General features: G+C 41.1%; 1 protein-coding gene across 1 annotated transcript; it reads left to right on the top strand.

Annotated features, from left to right (window-relative positions):
* Positions 1–351: 351 nt before the first annotated feature.
* LOC124150183 (U3 small nucleolar ribonucleoprotein protein MPP10-like) lies at positions 352–15,384 on the top strand. The gene is made up of 12 exons (XM_046522123.2): positions 352–474; positions 2,041–2,274; positions 3,695–4,187; positions 5,767–5,870; positions 6,332–6,452; positions 8,824–8,965; positions 10,245–10,312; positions 11,553–11,696; positions 12,301–12,411; positions 13,594–13,701; positions 13,978–14,208; positions 15,211–15,384. Exons 1-12 carry the CDS (start codon positions 395–397, stop codon positions 15,352–15,354), a joined length of 1,980 nt encoding a protein of 659 aa, XP_046378079.2. The 5' UTR covers positions 352–394; the 3' UTR covers positions 15,355–15,384.
* The last annotated feature ends 729 nt before the right edge of the window (positions 15,385–16,113 follow it).

Raw genomic sequence — 16,113 nt, 5'->3', positions numbered from 1 at the left:
CATGCCAAACGATTCTAGACTGGAGTTGAATTATTTTTAACATTTTGAAATATTTTCTATGGTCTTGGAGGAAGATTACTTTACACCCTGCAAGATGCATTTGCGTTTATTATAATAATGTGACTTTATGGAAACTTTGCTCTGTGCTTGGTTCGCAGTTTATGGGCGTTCTATTGCTTTGCAAAAGCCAAAATGAATAAACTTTCATGCTGTAATACATCACTGTAAAAGTGATATCGTATATATAAAGCATAGTACATTTCTTGCGCTTGCGCCTTCGATTCCAAAGGCAAAGGGCCCAAATCAGCAGCAACACATATTTAATGGGGTATACCACAATACAATTTCGTCCTGAACGCAATCCTACTTTTGTAAATAACCATTGAAAACAAATATGGCTGCCACCATGGGCAGCATGCGACGAAACCTGAAAGATTTTTCTACCCTTCTGGAAAAACCCGAAGTATTTCTCAGGTTTGTTTCCATGGATGAGAGACAGTAACGTATTAAGATTTTCGCACTTTTGGTCTTAAAAATCAAGGCGTATGCCGTTCTTGAACGTTCGCTAGACAGTCGAGTTTCCTAATTTCGTGAGTGCCCTCGTATACTCAAACACGTGTTTATTAACTTCAATCTTACGTTAACTCACCGTTGCAGATTACCAGTGCCAGTCAGGCCAATATGACGTTTAAGAACCTTCTTACAGCCGATGGTGATTTATATTTATTTACGCTATTATAACGACGCTGACACTACCTTGTTACCAGGCGAAAATGGCAGCTTCAAACCATATTCATGCTGTATTTTACTGTATTGAACCAGAGACTAAATTAAGATATATTCTTGTAAACGTAGTCATTTTCGTTGACGTTATCCAACAGGAGTTTATAGAAAAGAGTCTTGTGGTAGAGCGTCCGCCCGGAGAGCGGAAGGTCCGGGGTTTGATCCCCGGCCGCGTCATACAAAAAGACGTTAAAAGATTGTACTTGTTGTTACCCTGTCTGGCGCTCGGCATTAAGGGGCTAAAACAAGGACTGGTCGGCTCGGAGTCAGTATACTGTGTCTGAGTGGGGTATTCATGTAAAACTGCGGCATGGTATCTCAGTGAGCTAGCACTATAAATCGGCATCAGTCCGGACTAGTACAAGCAGCCACACACACACATACACGTGCATGCACGTCGCTATATAAGTGCAATAATCTTGGACGCGACGTTAAACCCAATTTCACCTCACTTATAGAAAAGAGTGTTGGAATCCAGTGAAAAGAGTCACAAGTTAGAAAAAAGATAATAACATGCTGTAATGCTGAGTAATTTTATAATAACAGGATATGATTCGCATGTTCACATTATATTAGTTTGGTTAGATTCACAGATTATGTCTCTGTTGAATTGTATGGAAATTGGAATAGTGTTTGTTTGTATACCATGGTATGGGAACTGGACAATCCATACTCACCTTAAATGTTTGCTATAATAAACATTACATCAAACACTAAATAGTAGTGAAAATTTGTAGTGAAAACATAAATATTTTCTATGCGCCATATTGACATTGCCAACTGTAAATTGTCAGTGTGCCAGATATTTGGTAATCTTGTCTTTGAAAAAGATGGCTTACGCACCACAGATAACAGTACATAAAAATATTGTGATACATATCGGATTGTGAGCAATGTACGTATGTGATAAATTGCAAAGTACAACGAAGAATGAAGCGTGGTTTATTTCATGATGAAACATTGCTCTACATGACGTCATTTCTGGAGATTAGATGACGTCTTATATAGGATGATGCAGTGAGAATAAACCACTCGGGGCTGCACCCCTCGTTGTTTATTCTCCCTGCAGTGTTTTATTGTATGATAAACAACACCGACTCGTTATTTATTTCTTAAATAAATAAAAAATAATAATTACAGTCATTAGTTGTTGTCTTGTTAAGCAATATTCTATGGGAATAAATGTTGAAAGTCTACTGTGTAATTACCAAGGCCAGCATGAATTTTTAAGCTAACTTTTAATTTCTTACATTTTAGCACACAGCCATCTTTATGCAAGAAGTTAAGGACTGCCACCAAAGCTGTGTATGACTTTGCAAAGACCCAGGAATCTGGATTTCCTTCTGGTGAAGGAGCGTTACCTCGACTGATTGTTAAGGACTTCGATGAAGAACAGATCTGGCAGGAAATAGAATTACAGAACACACACAGCGTGAAGAAGTTACTGTTTGCTGTATCTGGAGTTCTCACCAAGAAAAACATAAGTTTTAAGTAAGTTGTGATGAAGTTTGCAGGCCAAGATGACCATGAAGAATTATGCTTCAGCCTGTTCTCTGATGACAGCACATGAAGCAGGAACTGTGGCATCATAGTTCTCATAAATAATGTATTGGCTGTGAATCTCCGTGTTCTGGTGGAAAGAGAGTCCACCAAGAAGGGGTCCGTTTCGATCCCTGGCTGTGACATACAAAAAGACGTTAAAAGATGGTACTTGTTGATACCCTGCCTGACACTCAACATTAAGGGAATAAACAAGGACTGGTCAGCTCGGAGTCTGTATTCTGTGTATACACATGTCTATAAGTGCAATAATCTTGAATGCGAGGCACCATTAAACCCCATTTCCCTCACTTCCTGGTTATTGTCAAATATCTATGATGCTGTGTCTGAGTTACCTTCCCGAGGCAAGTGAGTTAACTGACTATAAAAGTCCAGTTTCCACCCTTGCCGAACTAGGCTGGTATCATGGAGTTATGTTTTGTCTGGACTAACGACTCTATGCATAGTCCAATCAAAATTGCGCACCGAAATCGAAATCCGGTTTGTAAACTGTCATGCAGATTTAGCTCGATTGCAGGATTTGCAAAGCATGTGCATCGCCAATTCGTTGTCCGTAGATATTTTCCAAATCCTTTCATGTTTTTAATCAAGGTGCTCACGTGATTTGATGCATTTTGCGATGTAAGACCCGTTTTATCACAATATAGATCTTGATTATCAGATCGTCCTGACTGGGCGCCACCTTTTTGTGTGAAGCAAACGCAAGTGATACGAGAGGTAGAATCTGATTGGTCCATAGGAGAGGCTTAGAAGGGACATAATTGGTAATAGCCACTGGTGGCGCAACGATTGTGCCCAGTAGTTCCAGCCTAGTTCGGCAAGGGTGGAAACTGGAGTTTTAAAGTCAGTTAACTTCCTTGTCTCGGGAAGTTGTGTCTGAGTAGGGTAACCATCTTATAACTGCGTCATGGTATCTCAGTGGGATAGCTCTATAAAACCGGCATTAGTCCCGACTCTTAGAAACAGCCACACATCACTTTGTAAGCGCAATAATCTTGAACACAACGTTAAACCCCATTTCACCTCCCCTCGTATGTGTTGACCATAATGCCATATTATGTTGTGATTCGTAATGTTGAAACGACCTTCTGTATGCATGGTAGGTAACCTGTTTGAATTGCGTGTTGAAAGATGAATTCTGGAGGGAAGTTCATTGTTACTTTACATAAATAGTTCAGATGTGTTAAGGATGAAACAATTGCATTGTGCTAGAGTTCTCTCTCTCTCTCTCTCTCTTTCTCTATCTCTCTCTCACTCTCTCTCTCTCTGTCCTCTTACCCAAATGCTAATGATGCATGGAACATCATAGAACCAAACTTATCCTGAAGCAGTTTTGACGTGTTTGTTGTAGAGGTGGTGCCAAACCTTCACCGAAGAAATGGAAGAAGGGGGAAGGAGAAGAAGGTGAAAAGGTTGTGTTGGCGGAGGAAGATGAAGATGAAGCGAGCAGCGATGAAGACGCTGAGGACGAGGAGCTGCGACGTATCAAGACCCGTCTGGAAGGAGGGGAAGACTCGGATGACTTTGATGTGGGGTCAAGTGACCTTGAGATGGGGGAGGATGAGATTATGGAGGAAGAGGAAGAGGAGGAGGAGGAGGATGACATTGAAGAGGACAATACACAGAAGAAACGAAAAAAGTTAAAATACAAAAGTGTGGTAGATGACAAATTTTTCAAATTATCTGAAATGGAGGCATTTTTAGTGCAGGAGGATGCTAGGGAAGAGAAACGTCGTCGATTGGAATCTGGAGGTGATGACGGTGATGAGAGTGATGACGAAGAAGATGATGGCGATGATATTGACATGTTTGCTGAAATCCCTACATCGGAGGAGGAGGATGGGGTTAGTAATCAACAGGATTAACTGGGATCAGTGTTACTGTCAGTACTGTCGTTGTTATTTGTTCGACTGGTGAGCTCGGAGTCTGTATACTGTGTATACACATGTCTATGAGTGCTAGAATCTTGAATGCGAGGCACCATTAAACCCCATTTCCCTCACCTCCTGGTTATTGTCAAATGTCTATGATCTGTTTTTCTTTGAACTTTTCTTCCATGTTAAGGTGCCACCATGATTTTAGGAAGTTATAAGTGTAATAGGGAGAACAGGTAGCCAAGTCATGTAAGGCATGTCACTGCACAGAGTTGCATCCCTTAGACGTGCAGGATCCTATGATTGTTGGTTTAAATCTTCCTGGTTGTCTGCACCATACAGTGCTTTCCTCCTACATTAAACAGAGAATGCAAGATATATAGGTAAAAAACTGTTCAAAGCATCATTAAGGCCCACATATTCCCGTGCCCAACTTAATCACCATTTTGATGTACAGTTCAAATTGGTGTTAAACTGCATCCCTCTCATGTATCAGCCATTTTATTACCTTTTTACATGTAATTTGCTTAATTTATTAATTAAATCACATTACTTATTAATTAAATCACATTACTTATTAATAAAAACACATTACTGCGATTTCATTTTATGTCAAATTATTTTTCCTAGTGCCTCACATGCCTAGTTCTTGCAGAAGAAGGAAAATTAGAAAACTTAACATTTGAGACCTCACGCTGCGCATTCGGTTCCAAATTCAATTTAGCGTGGTTAAATCTACAGGTTACCCCGCTCTACTTTGAAAACACAGTATGTTTATCTCCATTCTACCATAACTAATAAAACGTGAACTCTTTGGTCATGTTGGTGTTTGCAAATATATTGAGTGAAGTAGCATGGTTTGCGTCCAGTGTTTTGAGTGGGTTGTTGATCAGAATTTACGGGAACCACTGACAACAGCCTTTGAACAAAATATGGTGCTCCATATGTTCAAGCAGTTTTGTTGACACTGTAATACTTCACTTAAACTTATGACAGGCACTGAAAGCATGTAGCATGGTAACTTCGTAAGCTAACATGAAGTGGGCATGGCATGCTAAAGAAAACTAAGCAAGCCTTGCAAGGTTTTATTCAAAATACTTCACTATTATGACGTCATATTGCACATTGTGATGCAAAAGGTATGTCGTCACAGTCGTATTTAGAAAAGCACCACACAGTAAGCTCTCTGTTGTCCTCAACACTTGAAAGACATTGGTTTTGTAGATTTCTACTGTACTGTGCTTTCTGCACTGAATGTTTTGCCACACATCCTTTGAATATTGTAGTAACAGCACCTTTGCCTTTTGTAGCCTGGAACTGTAAAATATAGTTATTTATATATGCCTACTGACAGCTTCCATGGTGATGCGGCCGTCAAATCAGCTGTTTCAGTTTGAGGGGGTATTGTGATTTGATACCTCTGATTGACCAATCAAAATTGGTTATTTTCCAAATTGTGGTAGAATAATTGTTATAAGGTTTGTATCAAACATTGATATTGAGTACATGTTGTAACAGCCTTGTCTTAATGTCTGTTCTGTTCGAACAGGGAGGAGAGCTGAGGTATGAAGATTTCTTCGACCCACCTGATGAAGAACCAGAAAAAAAAGAGAAAAAGAAAAAAGTGAAGTTTGCACACGATGAGAAGGAAAGGTGACTGACAGAGTTACAGTTAATTACATTCGTTCATCGTTGTTCTATTTAATTTTGCTCCTGTGGGTGGGGTTTCAGGTTAGTATGGGTCGCCAGCAACCTTTGTTTGTTGTACGAGACGACAAAATGGATCAGGTGGTCAGGCTTGGGGACTTGGTACATAGCAGGCACAGGTATTTACTGGATGCCATCGCATTGCTGGAATATTGCTGAATGTGGCATTAAACAAACTCAATTTAAGTATATTTCGGTTGAAAATCTTTCAAACTTGACTTCACCTTGTGAACATGGTCCATTTCAAGCTATATGCTTCACAGTTATCATGATGATCATATTTGAAGCACATCCTCCTTTTGCGAGCCTTAAATCATGTTACCATGGCAACATGCCTGGTACACATTGGCTTCTGTATCCATTGTACGCTGGATGTGACTAATAACTCATTACTTGTGACTTCAAAGTGAAGAAGAAGACGACGCATCTGAGGAAATGGAATCCGACAAGGAGGAAGTCGTCGACAGCAAGGTCAAGGCTGTCAGTAAAACAGAGTCTCTGTCAACCTTTGAAAAGAGGCAGGAGAAGGTAGACATCCTTTAATCTAACATGAAATATGGGACTCATTATGCTCTATAGCTAACAACCTGTGAAGATCCGGGGTAGAATAGGTCTTGAGCAACCCCTGCTTGCCGTAAAAGGCGACTATGCTTGTCGTAAGAGGCGAATAACGGGACCGGGTGGTCAGGCTTGCTGACTTGGTTGATGCATGTCATCAGTCCCAATTGCGTGGATCGATGCTCATGATGTCAATCACTGGATTGTCTGGTCAAGACTCGATTGTTTACAGATCGGCGTTAGCTAATAAAGGGAGATGTTTTGTTTTGGACATGCCTCCTTTGTCAACCAAGCTGATTCCCAATGATGGCCTACAATAACCACTTTATACCAAAATTCAAATCTATATTTCTTTCCAAACTGAATATTTACTATATGTACATAAAGTGACATCACGTTGAAAAATCAGGATGCGAATTTCATTCAAGGATTTAAGAATAGCTAGGAAGGTATACGATAACTCATATGTACTCAAAGACAAAAGTTATTGTGTCATACGAAACACAAAGAGAATTGGTGAGAGTGTTTTCCTGCCATGGATGTAATTATATGACATGGAAAGAAAAATGTCTGAAGGTACAGAGCGTTCCTGCCAGGGCTTGTAATAGCACCTTTGGACGTTTCAAGTCTGCTTTCTTATCCTGCAGTAACATTAAATTAAGTAAAATTAATATGCATATTTCATTCAGTGAATCAAGAATAACAAGTAAGGTGTGCAGTATTGAAAATATTTAATGGGCCCCAACATGTTTACCTGTGCACTTTCTAGTATGTACTACTCAAAAGAAGTTAAGGAATGCCATGACAGAGTAACTATTGTAATCAATGGTAATATGAAAGAATCAGGGTTTTTTAACTTCTTTTGAGAAGTATGTTTAATTAGACCACCTTGTTTAACTGTTGACCATCTTCCCGAGGCAAGAGAGTTAACTGACTCCAGTTTTGACCCTTGCCGAACTAGGCTGGAATTCTAGGCTCGATCGTAGCGACACCAGTGGTTATTATGAGTTATGTGCCTCCTAAGCCCTTCCTATGGACCAATCAGATTCCATCACTTGCATTTGTTTCAAACAAAATGGCAGCGCCCAGTCAAGACGATCTGATCAATAATAAAGATCTATATTGTGATAAAACAGGTCTTACATCGCGAAGTGCATCAAATCACGCAAGCACCTCGATTAAAAACATGAAAAGGTTTGGAAAATATCTCTTTACGAGTTGGCGGTGCACATGCTTTGCAAATCCTGCAAGCGACTGAAATCTGCATGACAGTTTACGAACCGGATTTCGATTTTGTTGCGAGATTTTGATTGGACTATGCATAGACTCGTTATTCCAGCCAAAATGTAACTCCATAATACCAGCCTAGTTCGGCAAGGGTGGAAACTGGACTTTTAAAGTCAGTTATCTCTCCTGCCTCGGGAGGATGCTGTTCACAGGCTAATGGTTCTAACTATTTGGAACAATCCTGTCAATCAGTTGTGTTTTTACACTCTGTATATCATTGACTCATACTGATTAACAGCCTTTTATCAGTGTCAATAGTCAATGTGTGAGTCAGGTTTATAAAACTCTTGTCAGATTCTCTTTGACATGTTTATTCTGAAGAGCAGTGAATGTTAACATCCATTAATATTGGTAAGGTTATCTTTGAGCTAATGGAATCGGCTGACGGACCTAAATTGTGTACATGGAGGGTACCCTTGGTCCATTGCCACCATATTCCGAATAGGAAAATTCTACAAATTTGTAATTATTGCATGATTTATTTGAACTGACTGATCAGTTTTCAAGGCATTATAAGGAGAATACGCAAAAAGCATGATAGAGTTATGACCTTTCTTTATTGAAACTATATTTATGATTACTGAATCACTACATGGTTAATACTATGAAGAGAGCGGTCAGGTAGCCTAGAGGTTAAAGCGTTCGATCGTCACGCCGAAGACTATTGTTCGATTCCTGACATGGGTACAATGTGTGAAGCCCATTTCTGGTGTCCCCCGCTGTGATACTGCTGGAATATTGCTAAAAGCGGCGTAAAACCATACTCGCTCATTCACTGTTAACATGGACGTGTCAAGTCTCTGTATAATTGTAGGGAAGAGGGGTGACCTAGTGGTTACTAGTTTCTGGCTTGTCACACCAAAGACCCTGGTTCAATTCCCCATATGGGTACAATTTGTGAAGCCAATTTTCCGCTGTCCCCCGCCATGATATTGCTGGAGTATTGCTAAAAGTCATGTAAGACCATACTCACTCACTCACTCTGTACAATTGTGTGTATTCATGTGCTGGTCTAACTCTTGCATACATCAACAAGGGTGTGTCTGTTCTGTAGTTGAGGAAGCGTATCGACCAGCTTGAAAAGGCAAGTCTGTCTGACAAGACATGGCAGCTGACTGGGGAGGTAGCCGGACCTGCCCGCCCTGAAAACAGCCTGCTGGAGGAGCATCTGCAGTTTGATGTGACAACACGGGCAGGTGAGAGTTGTCTCCCTTTGCTAAGTGAGACTTGTACAGGGATTTTGGTTTTAAAATCTTTTCATCACAGAGTAAGGAAATACAAAATAGATACTTTATGGCCAACATATTTCCTGACAAGACATGGGTGGTTGATGTTAAGGAAGAGGCGCTAAACGTCTACCTTTTCAGCCATGTAAACATCTGAAGCCGAATAACAGCTGTATAAGAATTTGCTTGCGTTTTCCATGTGTTTGTGGTGAGAATTTTACATCATGTGTATAGAGGTCATAATGGAAATATATCATGTCATCTTTGGTATGGATGACACTTGTTTTCTGGACCACCTCCGTGATCTAATGGTAGAGCGTCCCCCGGAGAGTAGAAGGTCTGGGGTTCCCGGCCGAGTCATACCGAAAGATGGTAAAAGATGGTACTTGGTGTTACCATATCTGGCACTCGGGATTAAGGGGCTAAAACATGGTCGGCTCGGAGTCACTATACTGTGTCTGAGTGAGTTATTGATGTTAAACTGCAGCATGATATCTCACTATAAATCGGCATCAGTCCGGACTAGTACAGGCAGCCACACACAGTGTAATAATCTTGGACGTGACATTAAACCACATTACCTCACCTCACTTTTTTTCCGAAATATGTGCCTTTGATCTGACAAAGGAGGATATTTCTTTTATGAAATCCACATACACATATCTTTGTTTATTTGTAATTATTGCATGATTTAATTGAACTGACCGATCAGTTTTCAAGGAATTATAAGGAGAAAAAGCAAAAGTTATGACCTTTCTTTATTGAAACTATATTTATGATTACTGAATCACTACATGGTAAATACTATGAAGAGAGCGGTCGGGTAACAGACAGGTTAAAACGTTCGCTCGTCACGCTGAAGACCCGGGTTCGATTCCCGACATGGGTACAATGTGTGAAGCCCATTTCTGGTGTCCCCCGCTGCAATTTTGCTGGAATATTGCTAAAAGCGGCGTAAAACCATACTCTCTCACTTACTCTCTCAAACTATGAAGAGATAGTGCGAGAAAGATCATAATCATCTGGCGACTCGGAAATAAAGGGAAAAAAGTGACTTTAGTCTGGTATCTGAAGTTTCAATTTCTGTTTTATATATATGTGATATGATTTTGGAATGAAAATATGACTGTTTTGTAAGGCTGAAAGTACTTTTCTCAATGTTGTCATCCAACATCAAGCTGTTTCGAGTAAGCCATGCATTTTATGAGAGGGATGTATGTATATTTAGTTGCATTTCTGTGTTTGACAGCCCCTGTTGTGACTGAGGAGACAACCAAGACTATTGAGGACATTGTACGGCAGAGGATTAAGGACAAGGTGAGGTCTGAGTCTGAACAGTAACAGGTGTTGACAGTGAGGCCAGAAGAGGCTCCTGGTAACCCATAATTGTCACTGGTCAGAGGGGTACACAAAGTACATGATCCAGTCTACCAGTCGTCAGACTTCCATTTTTGTGGAAGCCTCGGTGGCTGAGTGGGTTAGATCGCTGACTTTGTGTGCTGGCGATTTGGTGCCATACTCTGAGAGAGTGGATTCAATCCCATATAGACCTCAACCCAAAAAGTACAAGAATTCGTACTTTGCTAAAAGAAAGTGTAACCCCAAATATGACATTTTGTGTGGATGTGACAATGCTGTGTACCCTGGTACCCTCCAGGTGTGTGTTAGTGTGGATGTGACAATGCTGTGTACCCTGGTACCCTCTAGGTGTGTGTTAGTGTGGATGTGACAATGCTGTGTACCCCGGTACCCTCCAGGTGTGTGTTAGTGTGGATGTGACAATGCTGTGTACCCTGGTACCCTCCAGGTGTGTGTTAGTGTGGATGTGACAATGCTGTGTACCCTGGTACCCTCCAGGTGTGTGTTAGCGTGGATGTGGCAATGCTGTGTACCCTGGTACCCTCCAGGTGTGTGTTAGTGTGGATGTGACAATGCTGTGTACCCCGGTACCCTCCAGGTGTGTGTTAGTGTGGATGTGACAATGCTGTGTACCCGGTACCCTCCAGGTGTGTGTTAGTGTGGATGTGACAATGCTGTGTACCCCGGTACCCTCCAGGTGTGTGTTAGTGTGGATGTGACTATGCTGTGTACCCCGGTACCCTCCAGGTGTGTGTTAGCGTGGATGTGACAATGCTGTGTACCCAGGTACCCTCCAGGTGTGTGTTCGTGTGGATGTGACAATGCTGTGTACCCCGGTACCCTCCAGGTGTGTGTTAGTGTGGATGTGACAATGCTGTGTACCCTGGTACCCTCCAGGTGTGTGTTAGTGTGGATGTGACAATGCTGTGTACCCTGGTACCCTCCAGGTGTGTGTCAGTGTGGATGTGACAATGCTGTGTACCCGGTACCCTCTAGGTGTGTGTTAGTGTGGATGTGACAATGCTGTGTACTCCAGGTGTGTGTCAGTGTGAATGTGACAATGCTGTGTACCCGGTACCCTCCAGGTGTGTGTTCATGTGGATGTGACAATGCTGTGTACCCTGGTACCCTCCAGGTGTGTGTGAGTGTGGATGTGACAATGCTGTGTACTCCAGGTGTGTTTATGTTGTTGTTGCAGGCGTGGGACGATGTGGAGAGGAAGGTGAAGCCTAAGGGGGATGTGTTTGAGTACAAGAAGAGGATAGTCTTGGACCAGGAGAAGAGCAAGCAGAGTCTTGGCGACGTGTATGAACAGGAATTCCTCAAACAGCAGAAGGAGGAGGTGGGTAATATTTACACTATCCTGAATCTAGTGGTTACTGTTTTATCAGCACATCGAATATTCATGATTATGCAGTCATGTTCATTTACATACCCTGTATCTAAAAATATCCAGAAGAACATATCATATGCATAGAATTCGTGAAAGACAACACTCACTTAATTTGACAGTAATGTGGTCACTGGTCATTGTTGCATTTGAGCAGATTCTAGTACCTGGATAAGTGCAGTATATAAATGTATAATATGTTAATAATTAACAAACCATGTCAAATAATTTGTGTTGCTTTTGTTTCACTGAATATAACAAATAATACATCAACTGCTGACCTGTTATTGTATTCGTGAATTAATATCCGTATTTGTTACTCTATATTCGTGATACGAATCGCATTCGCCTCATAGTGTATTCGTTGCAGCCCTAATATATATGTATAGTGACATGTGGCCTATCAACACCATCTAGGATACTTCCATATGGAATCACACTATTCATAGAACTAATGACATCCATATTTCTTGTCATCACGGTGCATCTGTTTGCTACTGAATGTCTGTTGTTCTTGTTGATGATATTGTTGATGATATTGTTGTTGTTGTTGCAGAAAGAAGAAAGAGAGGAAGAAGATCCTAAACATGAAAATATCCGCAAGTCCATGAGATCTTTGTTCCTCAAGCTTGATGCACTGTCAAACTTCCACTACACACCAAAAGAGGTATTTAGCTTTTTGCCTGATAATACTTTCCTGTCTCATTGGTTCCTGATTGGGGAATAGTGAGTGAGTTAAAATTATCTCAGCTATATAGCGACGAGGCTTGGGGAATAGTTCCCCAGTAGCCTATGCTGGTCATAAGGGTCCACTAAATGGATCAGGTACTCAGACTCCGTGACATGGTTAATGGTTTTTCTTTGTACCCCGACGGCATTGTTTATTCTGGTCCAGATTTGATTGTTTGGAATATTGCAGAGTGCTGCATAAAACAACAGATAAACAAACTAGCTTGTTTCTGTTAGGTCACTAGCACAGAACAAGTACGGGCATCCTGATAATACTTGGTGTTATTGACAATGATTGTATTAAAATGGAAATTACCATGCATATTGACAGTCGTAATTGTCACTGATAGTGTTGAGATGGATGTAATTTGAGAGAGAGAGTATTAAGATGGATACTAATTGACACAAATAGTATTGAATATATAGGAATACTTGTTGTCAATACTGGTTGACAGTGATAGTATTATAATTCTGGTTGACACAGGAGCGTCCACTCTTCACATCCCACCCCTGACTATCATGATACTTCTATCGTTGTTCAGGGGGCACGGGGGGCCCAGTCCTCTAAGGCGCCGCGATTCGCTGTGCAGAGTTGCGTCCCTTGAACACGCCAGAAACCTATGATGTGTCAGCACCATACCCATGCTCGTGGGTTTCACCTAAGTGGTAAACGTCTGAGACCTGCATCACTTCGGGCTTTCCTCCCACATTAGGCTGACACGCCGCGATATAACTGGAATACTGTTAAAAGCGGTGTTAAACCCAACTCACTCACTCACTCACTCACTCACTCACTCACTCACTCACTCACACTATCGTTGTTCATTCTTCTCATCCCAGCAAGAAAACAAATAACTTTGTGGGTTTAACTTCTGCTTTATTGCATTTAGCGACCTTTCAATGTAGATTCTTACACCGTTATCAAGCTGGAGTAGATAACAGTGTAAGAATCTACATTGAAATGTTGCTAAATGCAATAAAGCAGAAGTTAAACCCACAATGTTGTATGTTTTCCTATTTACTCATTAACTTCTAGAATGCCAGTCAAACAGTTGCTTCACATGCCATGTTATATATGCCTGTTCAGTGTCATCTCTTATTTGATGGATTCTCTTGTCAGGCCCGGCCAGAACTGAAGATTGTGTCCAACATGCCCACGATAGCAATGGAGGAGGTCGCACCTGTCAGCGTCAGTGACCAGAAGTTGTTGGCGCCAGAGGAAGTAAAGGTAAGTGGAAGATGTATAAAGGAGTACATGTACTGTGATTCACTTCATTAAAGCTCTGTGTGAAGCCCATTTCTGGTGTCCCCCTGCCATGATATTGCTGGAATATTGCTAAAAGCGGCTTTAAACCATACCCACTCACTCATAAAGGCTCAATAGTAATGTTCAGCCTTGTCAGACAAATATGACACACACATGACAAATTTGTTTAAGCACAAAACCTTCTTGACCCTTCCATTTACTTTGCCTTATCATCTACAATCTTGTTTGTGTGTGCAGGAGAAGGCAAAGCGAGATTTGAAAGGAGAGACTGAGAGGACAACGGAGGACAAGAAGAGGGACCACAGGGAGAAGAAGGAGAGGAAGAGAGTTCGCAGGAAGGAGCGTGAACAGCGGGAGAAGCTGGTGTCCAAGCTGAACCCAGGGCTAGGGAACAAGTACAGCAAGGAGAAGGCTCTTCGGGATCTGGAGAAGATTGGCAAGTCCGACAGTTCGGTCACACTCATGAAGGTGAGAGCTGTGCCACTCCTGGATGTTCAGATGGCATTGCTATTTGGAATGTGGCAATTTTTGTTATTTTCGTTGATCACCTGATAAAAACGTTGTCTTTCCCCAGCAAGCTATTTTGTCGAAAGAGGCACCCTAATAATAGATGACTTGTTTCTTTGCACATGATAGTACCCCACAGTGTGCTCCATTTTCCTGATGCCCCTGGATAGTATCAGAATGTCTTTTCAATGCCCCTATGAACCTTTACAGGTCTGAGTTGAACGATTTTGTCCAACTATAAACCTATAACAAATTTGAACCTTAGGAAAGGGATGTAAAATATGTCTTCCTGGCACACATGTACTTGTGAAATAGATTCTTTAATCAGTGCCTTTATACAAGTATCAAAATTGCAAGTTATTTCCACTGAACTATAAAGAAGATACTTCCTTATGTGGATTGTGTTCAAATGCAAAATGGGGCGGTCGGGTAGCCTAGTGATTAAAGCGTTCGATTCCCGACATGGGTACAATGTGTTAAGCCCATTTCTGGTGTCCCCCGCCATGATATTGCTGGAATATTGCTAAAAGCGGCGTAAAACCATACTCACTCACTCACTCAAATGCAAAATATATCTGTTGCGGGGGGACTTACTGTAGAATATCGCAGGACAGACTGATGATGTCCTGCTGAGAGGTCATTGTATGAAATGCAGGCCCCGTAAAAACAATAGGATGACGCCAATAGAGGTTGATATGTTGCAGTTAAAAGAAGCCACACACTTTGACTAAATTTAAAAATTAAAAGGGAGTTGTGTGCAGCGCAGATACACGCTATTCAACACCAACCATTCATCAAAGTATGTGTGTCGTTCTCAAAATTATGAAAAGTGATGGCAATTTGGATTTGAGCTTGTATTGGATTATTTGATAAACTGATTTTGATTTTAAGAAATGGTACTCTGCATAAGGCTAATATGAGAAACAACAGGATCTATGAAGACATCTTGCTTTTATCTTTCAGAGTGATTCCAGTAAGACAAGTCTGACGTCTTCTTCTGCCTTCTTCACCAAGCTACAGGATGAGGTGTCATCTCACGTCAAACACAGGCAGGCAGACAAGAAAAAGAGCCAGAAGAAAACATCCTCAGTGAAATTAAAATTGTAGATAAGAGAATAAAACATTTTCAAAGAAATTGACAGACGTTTTTTTACCAAAGATTTTCGATCCGTGCCCGAAATTGCAGACTTCAATATACCACATGACATTATCTATGTACTACAATGTCTATTCAATGCCAGTATTATCTTTTCGGACAACTTTCATTTGTATGTTGATCAGTTTTAAGCTTACCTGACTAAAAGTGCTATTTTCGTCTGTAAACATCCCACGTGCTTGTTCCCAGTAACAGCTGAATCTGTACAAGAAGGTCAGGTCTGATTTGCAATTCGGCTGCAAGGACAAGTTATTGCATTATGCACAATCGGTTGAAAGCAGATGGTCGGAGGTTCAATCCCCGGCTGAGTCGTACCATAAGACATTATGTATTGTAACTTCCTGTTACTCTGCCTGGGATAAAACAAGGACTGGTCCACTCGGAGTCAGTATACTATGTCTGAGTTGGGTATCCATATTCAACTGCGATATAAACACACCTGCATGCATGTTGCTATGTACTGTATTTCTTCTATTCGATGCCCAGGCTTCTCTTAATTTTGCCTGTCTATTAGAGGTCCAGCGTCTATTCTGTGCTGACAACTCACTACCTTACCAAATCCTAAATTTTACAGTCGTACAAAAGATACAATGGTCTTTATTAGCAGCTAACATATCACATATAAGAGAGTCTAATAGAGGCCTGGCGTATATTCTTTGGACAGAGAGTATGACTCAGCATCTAGCAGAGAAAATATGGTGAATGCGATA

Source organism: Haliotis rufescens, unplaced genomic scaffold, assembly GCF_023055435.1.
Source record: "Haliotis rufescens isolate VD_foot unplaced genomic scaffold, xgHalRufe1.0.p SCAF_1, whole genome shotgun sequence".
Taxonomy (NCBI): Eukaryota; Metazoa; Mollusca; class Gastropoda; order Lepetellida; family Haliotidae; genus Haliotis; species Haliotis rufescens.
The sequence above is the reverse complement of the archived record's forward strand: the minus strand, read 5'-3'. Positions and strand labels throughout refer to the sequence as shown.

What these genes read in the sequence shown, in the direction of transcription:
- LOC124150183 (XM_046522123.2), top strand. Translation starts at nt 395, where the DNA reads ATGGCTGCCACCATGGGCAGCATGCGACGAAACCTGAAAGATTTTTCT. An exon ending in GCACACGATGAGAAGGAAAG is followed by an intron (nt 5,871 to 6,331) that starts GTGACTGACAGA and finishes GTGACTTCAAAG; the next exon opens with TGAAGAAGAAGACGACGCAT. An exon ending in TCAAACAGCAGAAGGAGGAG is followed by an intron (nt 11,697 to 12,300) that starts GTGGGTAATATT and finishes TTGTTGTTGCAG; the next exon opens with AAAGAAGAAAGAGAGGAAGA.